Source organism: Gorilla gorilla, chromosome 12 (genome assembly GCF_029281585.2).
Source record: "Gorilla gorilla gorilla isolate KB3781 chromosome 12, NHGRI_mGorGor1-v2.1_pri, whole genome shotgun sequence".
Taxonomy (NCBI): domain Eukaryota; kingdom Metazoa; phylum Chordata; class Mammalia; order Primates; family Hominidae; genus Gorilla; species Gorilla gorilla.
In genome coordinates, this window is record NC_073236.2 from 101,332,698 (window position 1) to 101,347,880 (window position 15,183).

A 15,183-nucleotide genomic window follows, 5' to 3' on the forward strand; every position below is an offset into this window, starting at 1 on the left:
AGCCTCTTAGATTAAGTACAAAGGGATGTGGAGTCTACTACCCGCTCTGCTGGAAGCTTGCTGAGTACTACCCAATAATTTTTTTTAAAAGCAGGACTTTCTTGGGTATCAACATTTCCATATCTTCTCTCCTCTCCCAAATCCCTGCTCTGTAATTTGAGATGCTTCCCTGATCTCAGACTCAGTGCAGACGCAGTACAGAAAGGATGAGAAGCCATGAGGAAACCCCAAACAACAGAGCCAGGAATCTGTCTGCGGAAGGCAGAGATGCTGGAAGGGTCAAGCAGGTGGGGAGGTATCAGATGCCACATGTCTGCAGTGGCGACCCTGTTTCCCAACGCCAACCCTGCTTCTTGGCAGCATCTGCTGGACCATCAGAGGCATGATTCAGCCAGAGGGCACATCCGAACCCGTTAGGCATGGAACACCAAGTAAACAGCCCCTAGGAATGTCTCTGACTTGAATTTCAGCTCATTTACTTGGGAGCATCTGTCCTCTCTGGTTGGGGAAAAGAGGAATAGGGGATAGGGAAGGATCAGCTTACAACACCCTTTGGCTAAAGGAGGCTGCATGGTCTGGGGGGCAGTGGTTCTTGGGATGTTTGGTGGGGGTACTGCAGGGACAGAGGGTGGGGCAAGGGGAGACTGAGGGGAAGGCTATTCCTGGCACCCCCACATCCCTGGCTCTCAGCTACTCAGCTGCTATCTGCTCCAAACAGTGCAATTCTGCTTGAATTTCGTTTCAAGTGAAGGTTCTGTGACTAGAACTTTCTGAGAAGCATTGAACTCATGGAGATGTGTAGGATGAGAGCAAGCAAGGTTTTGAGCTCATACCTGCCAACAGCTTCTGAGTGACCTTCATCAAAGCTACGCATCCCAAGAGCCAGACTTCGGTCATTTCCACTGCAAGGAAGATTTGCCTGGGCTCTGTCCTGTCTTCCCACATGGGAAGGGGGTCAGGGCAACTGTCGAAGCAGGTGACCCTGCCTTGGAAATGCTCTTATCTTGAGGGCACTCAGACCAGCCCTCCAACCCGCCCCCTGTCCCCTCCTATCCCAGATGAACTCAAAGGTGTGACACTAACTGGAAAGATAAAAAGGATGATTAAAAATCAAGGTATTGGCCAGGTGTGGTGGCTCATGCCTGTAATCTCAGCACTTTTGGGAGGCTGAGGTGGGCAGATCACCTGAGGTCGGGAGTTCGAGACCAACCTGAGTAACATGGAGAAACCCCGTCTTTGCTAAAAATACAAAATTAGCTGGGCGTGGTGGTGCATTCCTGTAATCCCAGCTACTCGAGAGGCTGAGGCAAGAGTATCACTTGAACCTGGGAGGCGGAGGTTGTGGTGAGCCGAGATCATGCCATTGCACTCCAGCATGGGCAACAAGAGAGAAACTCCATCTCAAAACAAAACAAAAACAAAAACAAAAACAAAAACAAATCAAGGTACTATTATCACATAAGTTGACAAGGAAGAAGAAAAATGGGAGAGGACAGAGAGGGGGAGGAAGAATTCTGAGTCTTTTAGCCATTGATATTTACTGTCTAGTCAAGCAAGCTGCTTAGATTAAGTAGAAAGGGATGCAGAGAGTTTGAGACAGTTGCTGCTGGCTCAGGTTAGGTAAAGTACACTAATTAGAAAGGGTGGGAAGCCAGAAAAGACATAATTACCCAACTGATTCCAAATGAGGCTCATTGAGCCAATAGGAAGTTCACCATTGCAACACACCCTACTGGAAAGGTCAAAATCACTGAATGCAAACTGCAGCAGGTCAGGAGTGTACTCTGATATTCAACTGAAGACTGACAGGTCTCCAAAAAAAGGACCAGCACCTTTGCTGACTGCTGAATTCCCAAACGCAAGCCTGCTCTCCAAATTCCATGACGAGCATAATGCTTGCTGTTCTGTGCAGTTATCTATTAAAGGAAAGATGACTTTTGAAAACAACATTCTCTAGGTAGTAGGTGTGCAAGTAGGGGGATTTAAGTGATCTATGGAGTAATGATGGTGACGGAGAAGATGAAACTAAAGAGGGAATCAGAACAAGATTATAGATGGGTTAGCAAATCTGGATTATTTAGCAGTAGTTTTTGGAGAATACCTATGCCCCCAACAATAAAGGTTATGGAAGAAAAAAAAAATCAGACCTAATGTTTCCATGAAGATTCTTAGTAGAAGATGCATTTTAGCCCAAGGAGATGATAGCATAGTAATTCAAATCCCTTGTTCCCATGACTAATAATAAGGATGATTAAAGAATGGAATCTTAGCTCTCTGACATCCCAGATAGTAGGCCTTGTCCCTGGACTTGCAAATTGAGCAAGGCAAGCACAGTGGAGAAAAAGAAATGCCTTTATATTTAGATTGTTTTCCACCCATTACTAAGGCAGTAAGGTTGAGGACCACAAGGTCACTCTTGGATCCTCATTGGGCCTTCTTCTGGCTGACTGCTTTCTGAGAGGGTCATTGTGCATTCCCGAAATGACTCCGGAATCATCCACCCTCAGACCATCTGTCCACATGTCCCAGTATCTACTGTAGCTGGCAGTAATTTGCATGCCCTCTGGAATTTCTTGGGCTGTATCTCCAAATGCCTGCTGCAGTATTTGGAATGTCATCCTCATCTCACAGCATCTTGTCTCCAACTGGGGATTTCTCGCATGGTGTTCACTGCATTTACCTTGAGGGCTGACATTGCCACAGCTGTGCAGAGGAGAAAGAGCCTGTAGATGCATGAAGCCATCCCTTCAACAACTTCTCAGACACAGCAAAATAATTCCAGCAAACAACAGAAACCAAGGAATGTCTTCCATATGGAGGCCAATCATTGGACACATGAATCCTTAGGGGCAAGGCTAGTAGCATTGTTTTAAATAATTCTGATCAGGGTCAAGGCTAGTACCATGACCAAATGGGGCAGTAGAAGACTGCTCAGGACTGGGGAGGAGGAGAAGTGGGGGATAGAAATACGTCTTGAAATATCCTGACCTGGGCCAGGGAAGGACAGGTTTAACACCATTTTATGATGGTGTGTGTGTGTTTAAACTACTTTTGGAATTCCTCTATATTAAATTATCTGAAACTTTGACATTACAGCAAGTATAGGGTATAAATTGCTATGTATTCTATCTGCTGTCTATTAGAGGTCTGTAGTTTATGGCAGTCTTTGACCCGTATGGGTTGGCTATCACAAAACTGCACAGAATCCTGTGAAAGGTAAGGACAGTTTATCAAACTCCCCTGCCAGGCTTTTCAACCCAGAACCCCACATAGGGATCCATACACACACACACACACACACACACACACACACACACACACACACACACACACACACACACACACACGCCCCACTATAGGACTTCAGTATTATCTGTGTTGAGCCCCTGTTTCTGCTGTTTTGGGAAAGGGAGATGAGATGTTAATAATATCTGCACTTACTTGAGCATGCACGGTTTTTTTTTGGCGGAGGCACTAAAAATTGGGCAACCAAACTTAGAAAAAGTGACCCTGCCGTCTAGAAATCTCGGGTGATAAGGCAGCACAATTGAACTTGTATTGTTGGTATCCTCAAGACTTCTTCTTGGTTCCAGTCATCCTGGAGAACCCAGGAGGGCAGGACCCTCACCTCCCATAAACTCGAGTTACCTATGGGTGGGCTGACTCCGGGGGGCCCCTCCATGAGAGAATGAGGCCTGCACACAGCTGCAGAGGACCCTGGATTGGATAATGAGGGTGATTGTGACATACAGCATGGTAGGAAGAGCCTGATCTAGAATCTGGACTCCACCACCTCTGAGGTATGTGATCTTTCCCACCTGCCTTAAGCTCTGAGCCTCAGTTTGCTCGCTTGGTGGAAGGAGTAGAATTGTCTAAAGTGACCCCAGGGGCTTTCCCTAGGTTGCTTGGGCTGGATGGGAGATTCCTATCTCCTCTCTATTGGAGAAGCTGCATCTGAACCTAGCCCATGGCCTTAGCAGTTCTTCCCCTGACAAGAAGGTCTCTTCTGTCCTGTGGGCTCCAAGGGCCAGGCAGTTGGCACTTTCAGACAACTTCTATAAACAGCTGGCAAATCCAGACTGCATTGCACCAGAGTGCCTTGTTGAATTTGTTTTTACTTGTAGGATATGAAAAAAGAATGACAGGTGCAGTGGGGGCCTCCATTGCTAAATAGACCCACAATGTGGTCCAGCAGCTGTGGGAAGATGGATGGGTTCAGGGACCTCTGCCTTCATTTATTTTGCAGGCCCTGGCTTGATAAATTTGCCCTTCCCCTAGTCAAGCATATTCCTTAACGCATGCCTTGTGTCATCATGAAATTTGTCTGGAACCCTGGAATAAGGACCCAACTTTCATGATACCTTGTTTGCAGGAATGGGGTTACAACATCTTAAAGGCTTGTGAAAAAAAAAAAAAAAAAAAAAAGCAAGCCAGGCACAAAGGCAATACTGTCAATAATGGCACTGAGTTCTGCCTGGGCCTGGCCTATTCAGAAAATGATGATAAACGCAGTGTGGCTTCGGTGCTGGGTGCATGGTGGGGTTGGGCCCTGAGGCTGCAGAGGGACTGGGGCTAAGGAATCATTTTTCCCTTGAGAGCCACTGAGTGTCTGCATCCCCACTCTCAGCTTGGGAAAGACAGGTGGAGCCTCCCCTGGCCCCAGCCCCAGGTCCCCAGAAGGTGGTCTGGGGGAGTGTGGAGCAGTTGGAGATTTGAAGGCAAATCGTGATGAGGTCCCCAGTGGAGCACTGAATGTGGGGTTGATGAGAAGCGTCCTTCAGAAGGATGAATAGGATTCTGTGACCATTACATGATGTGGGGAGTGAAAAGGAGAAGCAAATGTGCTCGATACATATCACTTTTCTTCCTTTCCTTCCCCCCAGCAGACAAAGGTACCCAAGAGCCAGAGGGGCCTCTCTGGGGAAAGAGCTGACCAGCTAGTGTTTCAAGGCCAAGATGCTGGCTTCATTCCTTGGGTGCTGGACGTCCCCCTGAGCCCTTTCACCTGGCTTGGCTGAACCCTACCTCTGCCCACCTGTCCATACCTGTTTGCGTTGGTCCCCGACATACACCCTTGCCCTCCTTTTTAAAAGAGAAAGGATGGATGCCAATAACTATTATTATTTTGGAACTTTATGAAAGTTACCTAAAAAAAAGAATCTGTCAAGAAGAAGACAGTCAACTATTAAAAATGGAGCTGGCCAGGCGCAGTGGCTCACGCCTGTAATCCCAGCACTTTGGGAGGCTGAGGCAGGAGGATCACTTGAGCCCGGGAGTTCAAGAACACCCTGGAAAACATAGTGAGACCCTGCCTCCACAAAGTTTTATTTTAAAAAATTAGCTGAACGTGGTGGTGTGTGCCTGTAGTCCCAGCTACTCGGGAGGCTGAGGCGGGAGGATCACTTGAGCCCGGGAGGTTGAGGCTGCAGTGAGCCACGATCAGACCACTGCACTCCAGCCTGGGTGACAGAGCGAGACCCTGCCTAAAAAAAAAAAAAAATATATATATATATATATATATATATATATATATATATATATATATATACACACAGAGAGAGAGAGAGAGAGAGAGAGAGAGAGAGAGCGCTGAGGTTTGGCATGGGCCAAAGTCTATCTCTGATCTAGGTAATTTTTTTTAAAACTGGACCTGGTAAGCAAGGATGAGGTATGCTCAAGATGTGTAGGGGGTGGGACAGGTTCAGCATTTGTTGGGAAGTGGCCTGATATTTTACAGACCTGAGACCTGTAGGTGTCTCATTTATATAAAATTTTTTTTTTGAGATGGAGTCTCTCCCTGTCGCCCAGGCTGGAGTGCAGGGGTACAATCTTGGCTCACTGCAACCTCTGCCTCCCAGGTTTAAGTATTCTTATGCCTCAGCCTCCCAAGCAGCTGGGATTACAGGTGCCTGCCGCCATGCCTGGCTAATTTTTTAATTTTTAGTAGAGACAGGATTTCACCATGTTGGCCAGGCTGGTCTTGAACTCCTGATCTCAGTGATCCACCAGCCTCGGCCTCCCAAAGTGCCGGGATTACAGATGTGAGCCACCGCACCCAGCCTGTAGGTGTCTCATTTAACTCCCAAGGACGCTGTGAGGTATTAGTGTTTCCATGTCGCAGCTCAGGAAGCTGTGGCATAGACCATATCTATCTGACAGTGAAGCCTCTGACCTGGCCCCGAGACACATGCTGGGGATAGGCAGGAGGACCCGTGGTCCTGGGTGTAATTTTAAAGGAGCACACGCTCTGCCCCGCTGTACTTGCTGCTCCCCCAAGAACCCCATGTGCTCTTCAACCCAAACCAGTGAGTTCTTTGACCATCCTCATTATAATCATCGTTAGGATGATCAACATCAAATGGAAATAAGATTGTTTAAAAATGCCATGAAATTAAAATAAATTGCAGCCCAATTTTTATCTGTTTGTAGTAAATTAAAGCAAGCAGCCTCTGAGAGTGCTGGGCTCTCCTTTGGCCCGTGTTCAAGGACAGGATCAGCTTCCTCACTATCAGCTCAGCACCAGTTCCTGATCACAATGATTATGTTTATATTTGTTTGTTTGTTTGTTTATTTTTTGAGACAGAGTCGCACTCTGATGCCCAGGCGGGAGTGGTGCAGTGGCGCGATCTCAGCTCACTACAACCTTTGCCTCCTGAGTTTAAACAATTCTCCCACCTCAGCCTCCCGAGTAGCTGTGATTACAGGCACCTGCCACCACCCTTGGCTAATTTTTGTATTTTTAGAAGAGACAGGATTTCACCATGTCGGCCAGGCTGGTCTCAAACTCCTGGCCTCATGTGATTCACCTGCCTTGGCTTCCCAAGGTACTGGGATTACAGGCATGAGCCACTACTCCCAGCCTGATTATGTTTAAACAGATGTTAAAAACCAGCAGGTCACAATTCATATTGGGCTTGCAGATATATTACCAATAATATGTTGTTAGGCCTGGAAGTTGGCTTTAATTTCATTTTTTTAAAAAAAATTGAAATAGTTGCCAGCAATGAAGTGAACACTAAGAGATTTCACCTAAAAAACCTTGTTTTGGCTCCTTTTTAAAATCCAGAAGCACTGGCAACACAAGGCCACTTTCCCGCATGGCAGCAAGTGGCTGGAGCCTTGTGGCAACAGCTAACCCCATTTGCTGTCTGCTCTGCCTGGCCTGCTGGGACTGGCTTCATTCACCTGGGTTTCAGATCTGCCCCTGGTAGGCCTTTGAGTCCTTGACTCCACTATGATGCAAAGTGGGTTACCTAATTAAGTATCATGTTAGATTCAGCGCACTCCACGCACACTTGTGTCCCAGGGCCTGGGGTCCAAGGCTATGTGTGTGGTGGTGGTAGGGACTGGGGACCACAGTGGGGAGTTGAGGGAGGGAATATGGACACATTAAAACATGTGGCCTCTTGCATCTTAGTGCTCTGCAGCCAGCGTGGTCGGCTCTGAGTCCTGATGGAAGAGAGCACTTCTTTGCTTCTTGAGGTCCCTACTCCCATTACCCTATACCCAGAACCAGCTCCAAAGGTACAGAGAGATGAAGGAACACCATTAGCATCTGTTCAAGGCCTGCCCGACCCTGGGGAGTCTTTAGCTGCCAGATGAAATGACCGAGGTCCTGGGAGATTGCATTTGCCTGCAATGAATTCCAAGAAACTCTGCTGGACACTGTGTGGCCCTAAAATGGCTCTGGGTGCCAGGAAGAAGGAAGTCTGGAGGGAGACCGTGGCTGAAAATAATGCCGCTCCGCTTGTCCAGTTATGGGGTTTTGTTTCTTTTTCTTTTTCATTTTCTTTTCTCGTCTTCAAATTTACACAGCTCTTTGAATTTGACCCAGAATAGTAATCTATTTTTATAACATATTTTACTGAGATATAATTCACATATCATACAATTCACCCACTTATAGTGCAATGGTTTCCGAGATATTACAATATTTTTAAAATTGTGCTAAAATATGTATATAACATAAAATTTGCTATTTTAGTCATTTTTAAGTGGACAATTCAGGGCATGAAATACATTCACATTTAGTATGCAGCCATCCCCACTGTCTAGTTTCACCATGTCTAGCTGACATAGTCCCCAACAGAAACTCTGCATGCATTGAGCAATAACCCCTTATTCTCACTTCCCTCCCATCCCCTAGTGGCTGCCAGTCTACTTTCTATCTCTATGACTTTCAGTATTCTAGATATTTCATATGAGTAGAATCATGTAATAGTTGTCCTTTTGTGTCTCAGTTTATTTCACTGAACATAATGTTTTCAAGGTTCATCCACATTGTAGCATGTGTCAGAACTTCATTTCTCTTTTCTTTTCTTTTTTTTTTGTTTTCTTTTTTGAGATGGAGTCTTGCTCTGTTGCCCAGGTTGCAGTGCAATGGCACGATCTTGGCTCACTGCAACCTCCACCTCCCGGATTCAAGCAATTCTTGTGCCTCAGCCTCCTGAGTAGCTGAGATTACAGGTGCCTGCCACCATGCCTGGCTAATTTTTGTATTTTCATTAGAGATGGGGTTTCAGCATGTTGGCCAGGCTGGTCTCAAACATCCTGGCGGGATGATCTGCCCGCCTCATCCCCTCAAGTGCTGGGATTACAGGCCCCCCTCAAGTGCTGGGATTACAGGAGTGAGCCACTGTGCCCAGCCAGAACTTCATTTCTTTTTAAGGCTGAAGCATATTTCGTTGTCTGTGTATGGCACAATTAATCCATTCATCTGTTGATAGACACTGCGGTTGCTTCTACTTCTTGGCTATTGTGAATAGTGCTGCAGTGAACATGGGTGTACAAGCACCTGCCCTAGTCCCTGTTTTCAGTTCCTTTGGGTAGAGACCTAGGAGTGAAACACCATCTCCTTTCAACTACCTCCCCCATCCTGGCAGCTCACACCAAGCCAGAAAATTAACTCTGATCCTAAAAATAGATGGAGATTTAGATGTTCTAGGACAAGCTGACTGCAGTTTGACCACTTAGGAGTACCTGTGTGAGTCCTTTGTCTCTTCAAAGCCCAAATGATGCCATTTTTCTTTGCAAGTAGCCAGTCTGCCATGGAGGGCAGTGTGTGGAAAAGGCAGATGCCCACGAGGCAGAAATGTCCTCAGGGGGGTTCCTGCTGCTCCCCTCCTCCCCAGAGCAGAAAGAGGGAAAACCTCCCATTGTGGCTGAGGAGAGTGGTCCCTTCAGGAAGAAGGAGAGAGGGAATTAGCCTGGTGAGCTTTTCCTGTGGGGCAGGCACTGGGGTAGGAGATTATCTGGTTGCTCATTAAACCCACAGGAGTATCATTGCTCCCATTTTATAGATCAGAAAAATGGCTCTGAGAAGGTGTCTCACAGACTCAAGAACTCAGTGGCTGACACTGAAAATGCAGAAATGAGGAAATACCAGCAGATGATGCTTCCTGAAAAGGGGACACATGAAATGCTGTGGGAATTCAGGACAGGGAGGGACACTGCTGCTTCGTGGTTCAGGGGAGTTTTGGGGAGAAGGCGGGCCATGCAGCTGGACCATGAAGGGTAATTTTATTTCCACAAGAAGATGGAGCAGGGAGGGGGGCAGCAGGAATAGATGCTGTAAATGGGTTTGGAATTCTTTTCTGTTCTACCTGGTTAAATCCTGGAGTCCAGGAACTCCTGCCTGTACTACAAAGGCGCAGGGGGTTTCCTGGAAAGCTGACTCCAATGGAAATTAGAGAGCAGGATGTTTACTAGGGAGTGCCTTTAGGATCAGCGCCTGAGGAAGGGAAGGGAAAGGAAGGGAAGGAAGCTGGACTGCAATTCAGACCCCATGAAGGCCTCAGCCAGGCACCAGGGAGCTCTGGAGTTGGGCGGGCCCTTCACTTATCCCAGTTGAGGTGAGGGAGCCTGACCTTTCTCCATGCATCGGGGATACCGGCTGCCCTTGAAAGGAGGCATGATCTTGGGTGAGGCAGTTATCTTCAGCCACGATAATTCCCCAAGAGAATTGATAGCTGAGACCTATCAGCTGACAACCCCTCCAGCATCTGGGGCAATCAGCTTTCCTTTCCCAAAGGGAGATCTGGGCCGCACAACACAGAGTCCACTGGGCACTGACTCACCGGGGTTCTCCCTGCCCTGCTGTTCACTCAAGGCTGAGGACAGTCAGGCTCCCTGGGCCTCTGTCTCTCCTCATCCAGGCTGTGGTTTAAAAAAAAAAAATCAGCTTAAATGTGTTGAGTAGTTCATATGTGCAACATCTTTGATACTAGAAAGGAAGAAAAATATATATATATTTTAAATTTTATGAATGTTTATTGATCATTTGTGTTTCTTTTGTGGATATTTTTAATATTCCTTATACTTAAAACCATTTTTTCTATTTTAATTTTTGTGGGTATGTTGTAGGTGTATGTGGGGTACATGAGATGTTTTGATACAGACATGCAATGCACAATAATCACGTTATGTAAAATGGGGTAGGCCGGGTGTGGTGGCTCATGCCTGTAATCCCAGCACTTTGGAGGCCGAGGCGGGCAGGAGTTTGAGATCTGCCTGGCCAAAATGGCGAAACCCCATCTCTACTAAAAATACAAAAATTAGTCAGGTGTGGTGGTGGGTGCCTATAATCCCAGCTACTTGGGAGGCTGAGGCAGGAGAATCGCTTGAACCTGGGAGTCGGAGGTTGCAGTGAGCCGAGATCATGCCACTGCACTCCAGCCTGGGCAACAGAGCGAGACTCCATCTCAAAAAAAAAAAAGAAAAAGAAAAAGAAAAAAAGAAAAATATATTAGTTCTTATTAATTGGTTTATTTGATTAATGAGAGTGTTTATTCATCCAAAATGTAAAATTTTAGATACAGTATATATTTTAAGATGTATCTGAAAGTGTAATAATGTGTTCTGATGTTATTGCTTTTCAGTGGGATCCGCGAGGAAGATGTTAAGACCTCTAATAATATTTAAGAGCAAAATTAGCACAGCTCCAGCCCATGGGCAAGTTAGAGACAGGAGTGGTGTCTGTGGAGTGGAGGAAAGCAGAGGCTGCCGCTGACCATCCTGCAGCCCTCGCTCTGGCTGCTCACAGCTCTCCACCTTCTCTGGACTTCGTCACTTCAGTGTGAGTAGAAAACTTTTTATTTATTTATTTATTTATTTATTGTTTATTTATTTATTTATTTTTATTTTTTTAAAGAAGTAAGCCTTTATTTCCTTGTTTTGCAAATAAAGCTGGCTAAGTTGGTTGCTTTTTGGTGATTAGTCAAAGAGACCAAATCCCATATCCTCGTCCGACTCCTCCGACTCTTCCTTGGCTTCAACCTTAGCTGGGGCTGCAGCAGCAGCAGGAGCAGCTGTGGTGGCAGCAGCCACAGGGGGAGCAGCCACAAAGGCAGATGGATCAGCCAAGAAGGCCTTGACCTTTTCAGCAAGTGGGAAGGTGTAATCCGTCTCCACAGACAAGGCCAGGACTCGTTTGTACCCGTTGATGATAGAATGGGGTACTGATGCAACAGTTGGGTAGCCAATCTGCAGACAGACACTGGCAACATTGCGGACACCCTCCAGGAAGCGAGAATGCAGAGTTTCCTCTGTGATATCAAGCACTTCAGGGTTGTAGATGCTGCCATTGTCGAACACCTGCTGGATGACCAGCCCAAAGGAGAAGGGGGAGATGTTGAGCGTGTTCAGCAGCGTGGCTTCGCTGGCTCCCACTTTGTCTCCAGTCTTGATCAGCTGCACATCACTCAGGATTTCAATGGTGCCCCTGGAGATTTTAGTGGTGATACCTAAAGCCTGGAAAAGGGAGGTCTTCTCGGGCCCGAGACCAGTGTTCTGGGCTGGCACAGTGACTTCACATGGGGCAATGGCACCAGCACGGGCAGCAGCTGGCACCTTATTGGCCAGCAACATGTCCCTGATCTCACTGAAGTCCTCCTTGGTGAACACAAAGCCCACATTCCCTCGGATATGAGGCAGCAGTTTCTCCAGAGCTGGGTTGTTTTCCAGGTGCCCTCGGACAGCCTTGCGCATCATGGTGTTCTTGCCCATCAGCACCACGGCCTTCCCGCGAAGGGACATGCGGATCTGCTGCATCTGCTTGGAGCCCACATTGTCTGCTCCCACGATGAAACATTTCGGATAATCATCCAATAGTTGGATGATCTTAAGGAAGTAGTTGGACTTCCAGGTCGCCCTGTCTTCCCTGGGCATCTCGGCGGTGCGTCACGGATTGCCACGCAGGGTTTAAAGACGATGTCACTTCCACGAGGACGCCTGGCGAGAGAAGCTATTTATTTATTTTTGAGACGGAGTCCCGCTCTGTCACCCAGGCTGGAGTGCAGTGGCACAATCTCAGCTCACTGCAAGCTCCGCCTCCCGGGTTCACACCATTCTCCCGAGTAGCTGGGACTATAGGCGCCCGCCACCATGCCCAGCTAATTTTTTGTATTTTTAGTAGAGACAGAGTTTCACCGTGTTAGCCAGGATGGTCTCGATCTCCTGACCTCGTGATCCTCCCGCTTCAGCCTCCCAACGTGCTGGGATTACAGGCATGAGCCATCGTGTCCAGCCCGTGAGTAGTTAACTTTTAAGGAGCTGGAGGACTGATCTCAGTAAGCCAGTGACCACCGCCTGCATGTTCAAGAAAATAATCAAAGTGAGTCTTTGATAACCTTCCTCTGTTTTTCTTGCAGATAACAACTCAAATTGACTTAAACAAAAAGAAAAGATATTGGTTCATGTTCCTCAAAAGCCTAGGTGGCCTCAGGAAGGGCTGAATCCAAGGGTTCAAAATATCATATTGGCTTTGCCTCATCTCAGTTCCTCCATTTTTCAGAAGGCTCTTCTCTCCCAGTGGAAGGTGGATGTTGCAGCTCCAGATTTTTTTATGTTCAGCTGGAAAGAGCAAACCCATTTTCCAGGAGCTTGAGCAAAAGTCCTGAGGTTTGATCAGCTTCAGCAGCCCACAGTCATGTGACTGCCTCAGCCAATTACCGTGGCCAGGAGAATGAGCTATGTTAATTGTCATGCATTGCAACCCTGGATTCTGGGATAGAGTTCCTCCCTTCTCCCCTTCAACATATGGAATGACCCAAATCAAAGTTAGAAACTGTGGAGAGAAGGGGGTGGCAGACACAGCTAACTGCTGTGGTAGATTTTGGGGGACTGGAGCTCAGTGTCTTCCACCCTTCTTCTGTGGTGCCTTCCTGTAATTGCAGGGGATTGAGAGCTCACAATCACATTTCCCAGACTCTCTTGCAGCTATAATTTCTGCTGTAACTTGATTCTGCCCATTGGATGCTCTCCTGTGACATTTAAATGGCTGAAGTTGGGGGGTGGGCAAGATTCTCTTAGACAATTTGGTTGGGGAAATGTTTAGTTTCTCTGCAGTAGCCAAAGTGGACATCTCAGTGTCTGGTCCCTGGCCTTGTGGGTGTTAAGAGGCAGGCTGAGTCACCTTTTGGGTGGTGTGCCCTATGGTGGGCACCGTGTAGTCATTGAGCTGGCAACACTCCTGGGGGCTTCCTGAGTTTGGCCATGGAAGTCTGGCTATGGAGCCCTCGGCTTTCTGAGCACAGACCAAGTAGCAGCTCGGTTGGTGGCCCAGGTCTGCAGGGTGACCATTAAGATTTCTTCAGCTTCCACAGCAATTTTGTGGGCCAATTAAGACTCAGAAACAAATTCCTCTTGCTTTGCTTAGCAAGAATGAACTGAATTCTTGCACCTGAGCCATTCTGTGCACTCGAACCCTCTCCCCATCCCTTCAGCTGTCTCCTCCATGCCACCCCCTCACCCTGTCCTTCTTCCTTGCTGGCAGGGCCCACTCCCTCCAGAGAGGCTGGGTCTATATGGAGTGGGTGTGTGTGAGAAGGAGAACATTCCTGAATATTTTCTGCCCTAATAAAAAGAGACATTGGAGAAAAATCTCCCCTCCTGCTTTTGGATGTGTCTCGGGGAGAATGCACTGTGTGGCACTAAAGCAGCCTTTGTGACACCCTGTGGCAATAAGCCTGAGGACATCAGCCAATGTAGAAAGGAAATGGGAAGTTCTTAGTCCTTCATGGCACTGAGGTGCCACTAAATTAACACATCTTGGAACTGGAACTAGTTATGAGAATTTTGTTTAAGCATCTTTCTTTTCTTTCTTTCTTTCTTTCTTTCTTTCTTTCTTTCTTTCTTTCTTTCTTTCTTTCTTTCTTTCTTTCTTTTCTTTTCTTTTTTTTTTTTTTTTTTACGGAATCTTGCTCTGCCACCCAGGCTGGAGTGCAGTGGTGCAATCTCAGCTCACTGCAAGTTCCACCTCCCAGGTTCACACCATTCTCCTGCCTCAGCCTCCTGAGTAGCTGGGACTACAGGCCCCCGCCACCACACCCGGCTAATTTTTTTGTATTTTTAGTGGAGATGGGGTTTCACCATGTTAGCCAGGATGGTCTCGATCTCCTGATCTCATGATCTGCCTGCCTTGGCCTCCCGAAGTGCTGGGATTACAAGCGTGAGCCACCGTGCCTGGCCCTGTTTAAGCCACTTTCAACTGGGTTGTGTGGCTACCTGCAGCTGGAAGCATCTTGATGTCTACATCTTTTTATCTCTATACCTGTACCTATACCTCTAACTATCTATACCTATGTATCCACCCAACGGGTTCACCTTGCCTGCTGCCTAGACAGAGCTGATTTATCGAGACAGGGGAATTACAATGGAGAAAGAGTAATTCATGCATAACTGGCTGTGCGGGAGACTGGAGTTTTATTGTTACCCAAATCAGTCTCCCAGGCATTCAGGGATCAGAGTTTTTAAAGATAATCTGGTGAGTAGGGGCTTGGGAAGTGGGGAGCACAGATTGATCAGGTTGAAGATGGAATCATAGGGGGTCGAAGTGAGTTTTTCTTGCTGTCTTCTGTTCCTGGGTGGGATCGCAGAACTGGTTGAGCCAGATTACCAGTCTGGGTGGTATTAGCTGATCCATCAAGTGCAGGGTCTGCAAAATATCTCAAGCACTGATCCCAGGTTTTACAATAGTGATGTTATTCCCAGGAACAATTTGGGGAGGCTCAGAGTCTTGGAGCAAGAGGCTGCATGACCCCTAATCTGTAATTTCTTTTTCTTGTTGTTTCTTTTGAGATGGAGTCTTGCCTCTGTCACCCAGGCTGGAGTGCAGTGGTATGATCTCAGCTCATTGCAACCTCCTCCTCCCGGGTTCAAGTGATTCTCCTGCCTCAGCCTCCAGAG

General features: G+C 47.2%; 1 protein-coding gene and 1 long non-coding RNA gene across 2 annotated transcripts in view; one reads left to right on the plus strand and one right to left on the minus strand.

Annotated features, from left to right (window-relative positions):
* LOC134756802 (uncharacterized) overlaps positions 1-15,183 on the plus strand; it is a 48,286-nt gene that overhangs the window by 22,059 nt on the left and 11,044 nt on the right. Inside the window, exon 4 of the long non-coding RNA XR_010130003.1 lies at positions 10,878-11,074. This is a non-coding gene — a long non-coding RNA (uncharacterized lncRNA). The remainder of the gene's footprint in view (positions 1-10,877; positions 11,075-15,183) is intronic.
* Positions 11,122-12,232, minus strand: LOC101133218 (large ribosomal subunit protein uL10-like). The gene has a single exon (XM_055377736.2). It carries the CDS (start codon positions 12,163-12,165, stop codon positions 11,212-11,214), a length of 954 nt encoding a protein of 317 aa, XP_055233711.2. The 5' UTR covers positions 12,166-12,232; the 3' UTR covers positions 11,122-11,211.

Excerpts from the sequence above, each read along its gene's own strand:
- LOC101133218 (XM_055377736.2), bottom strand. The coding sequence starts at position 12,165 with ATGCCCAGGGAAGACAGGGCGACCTGGAAGTCCAACTACTTCCTTAAG.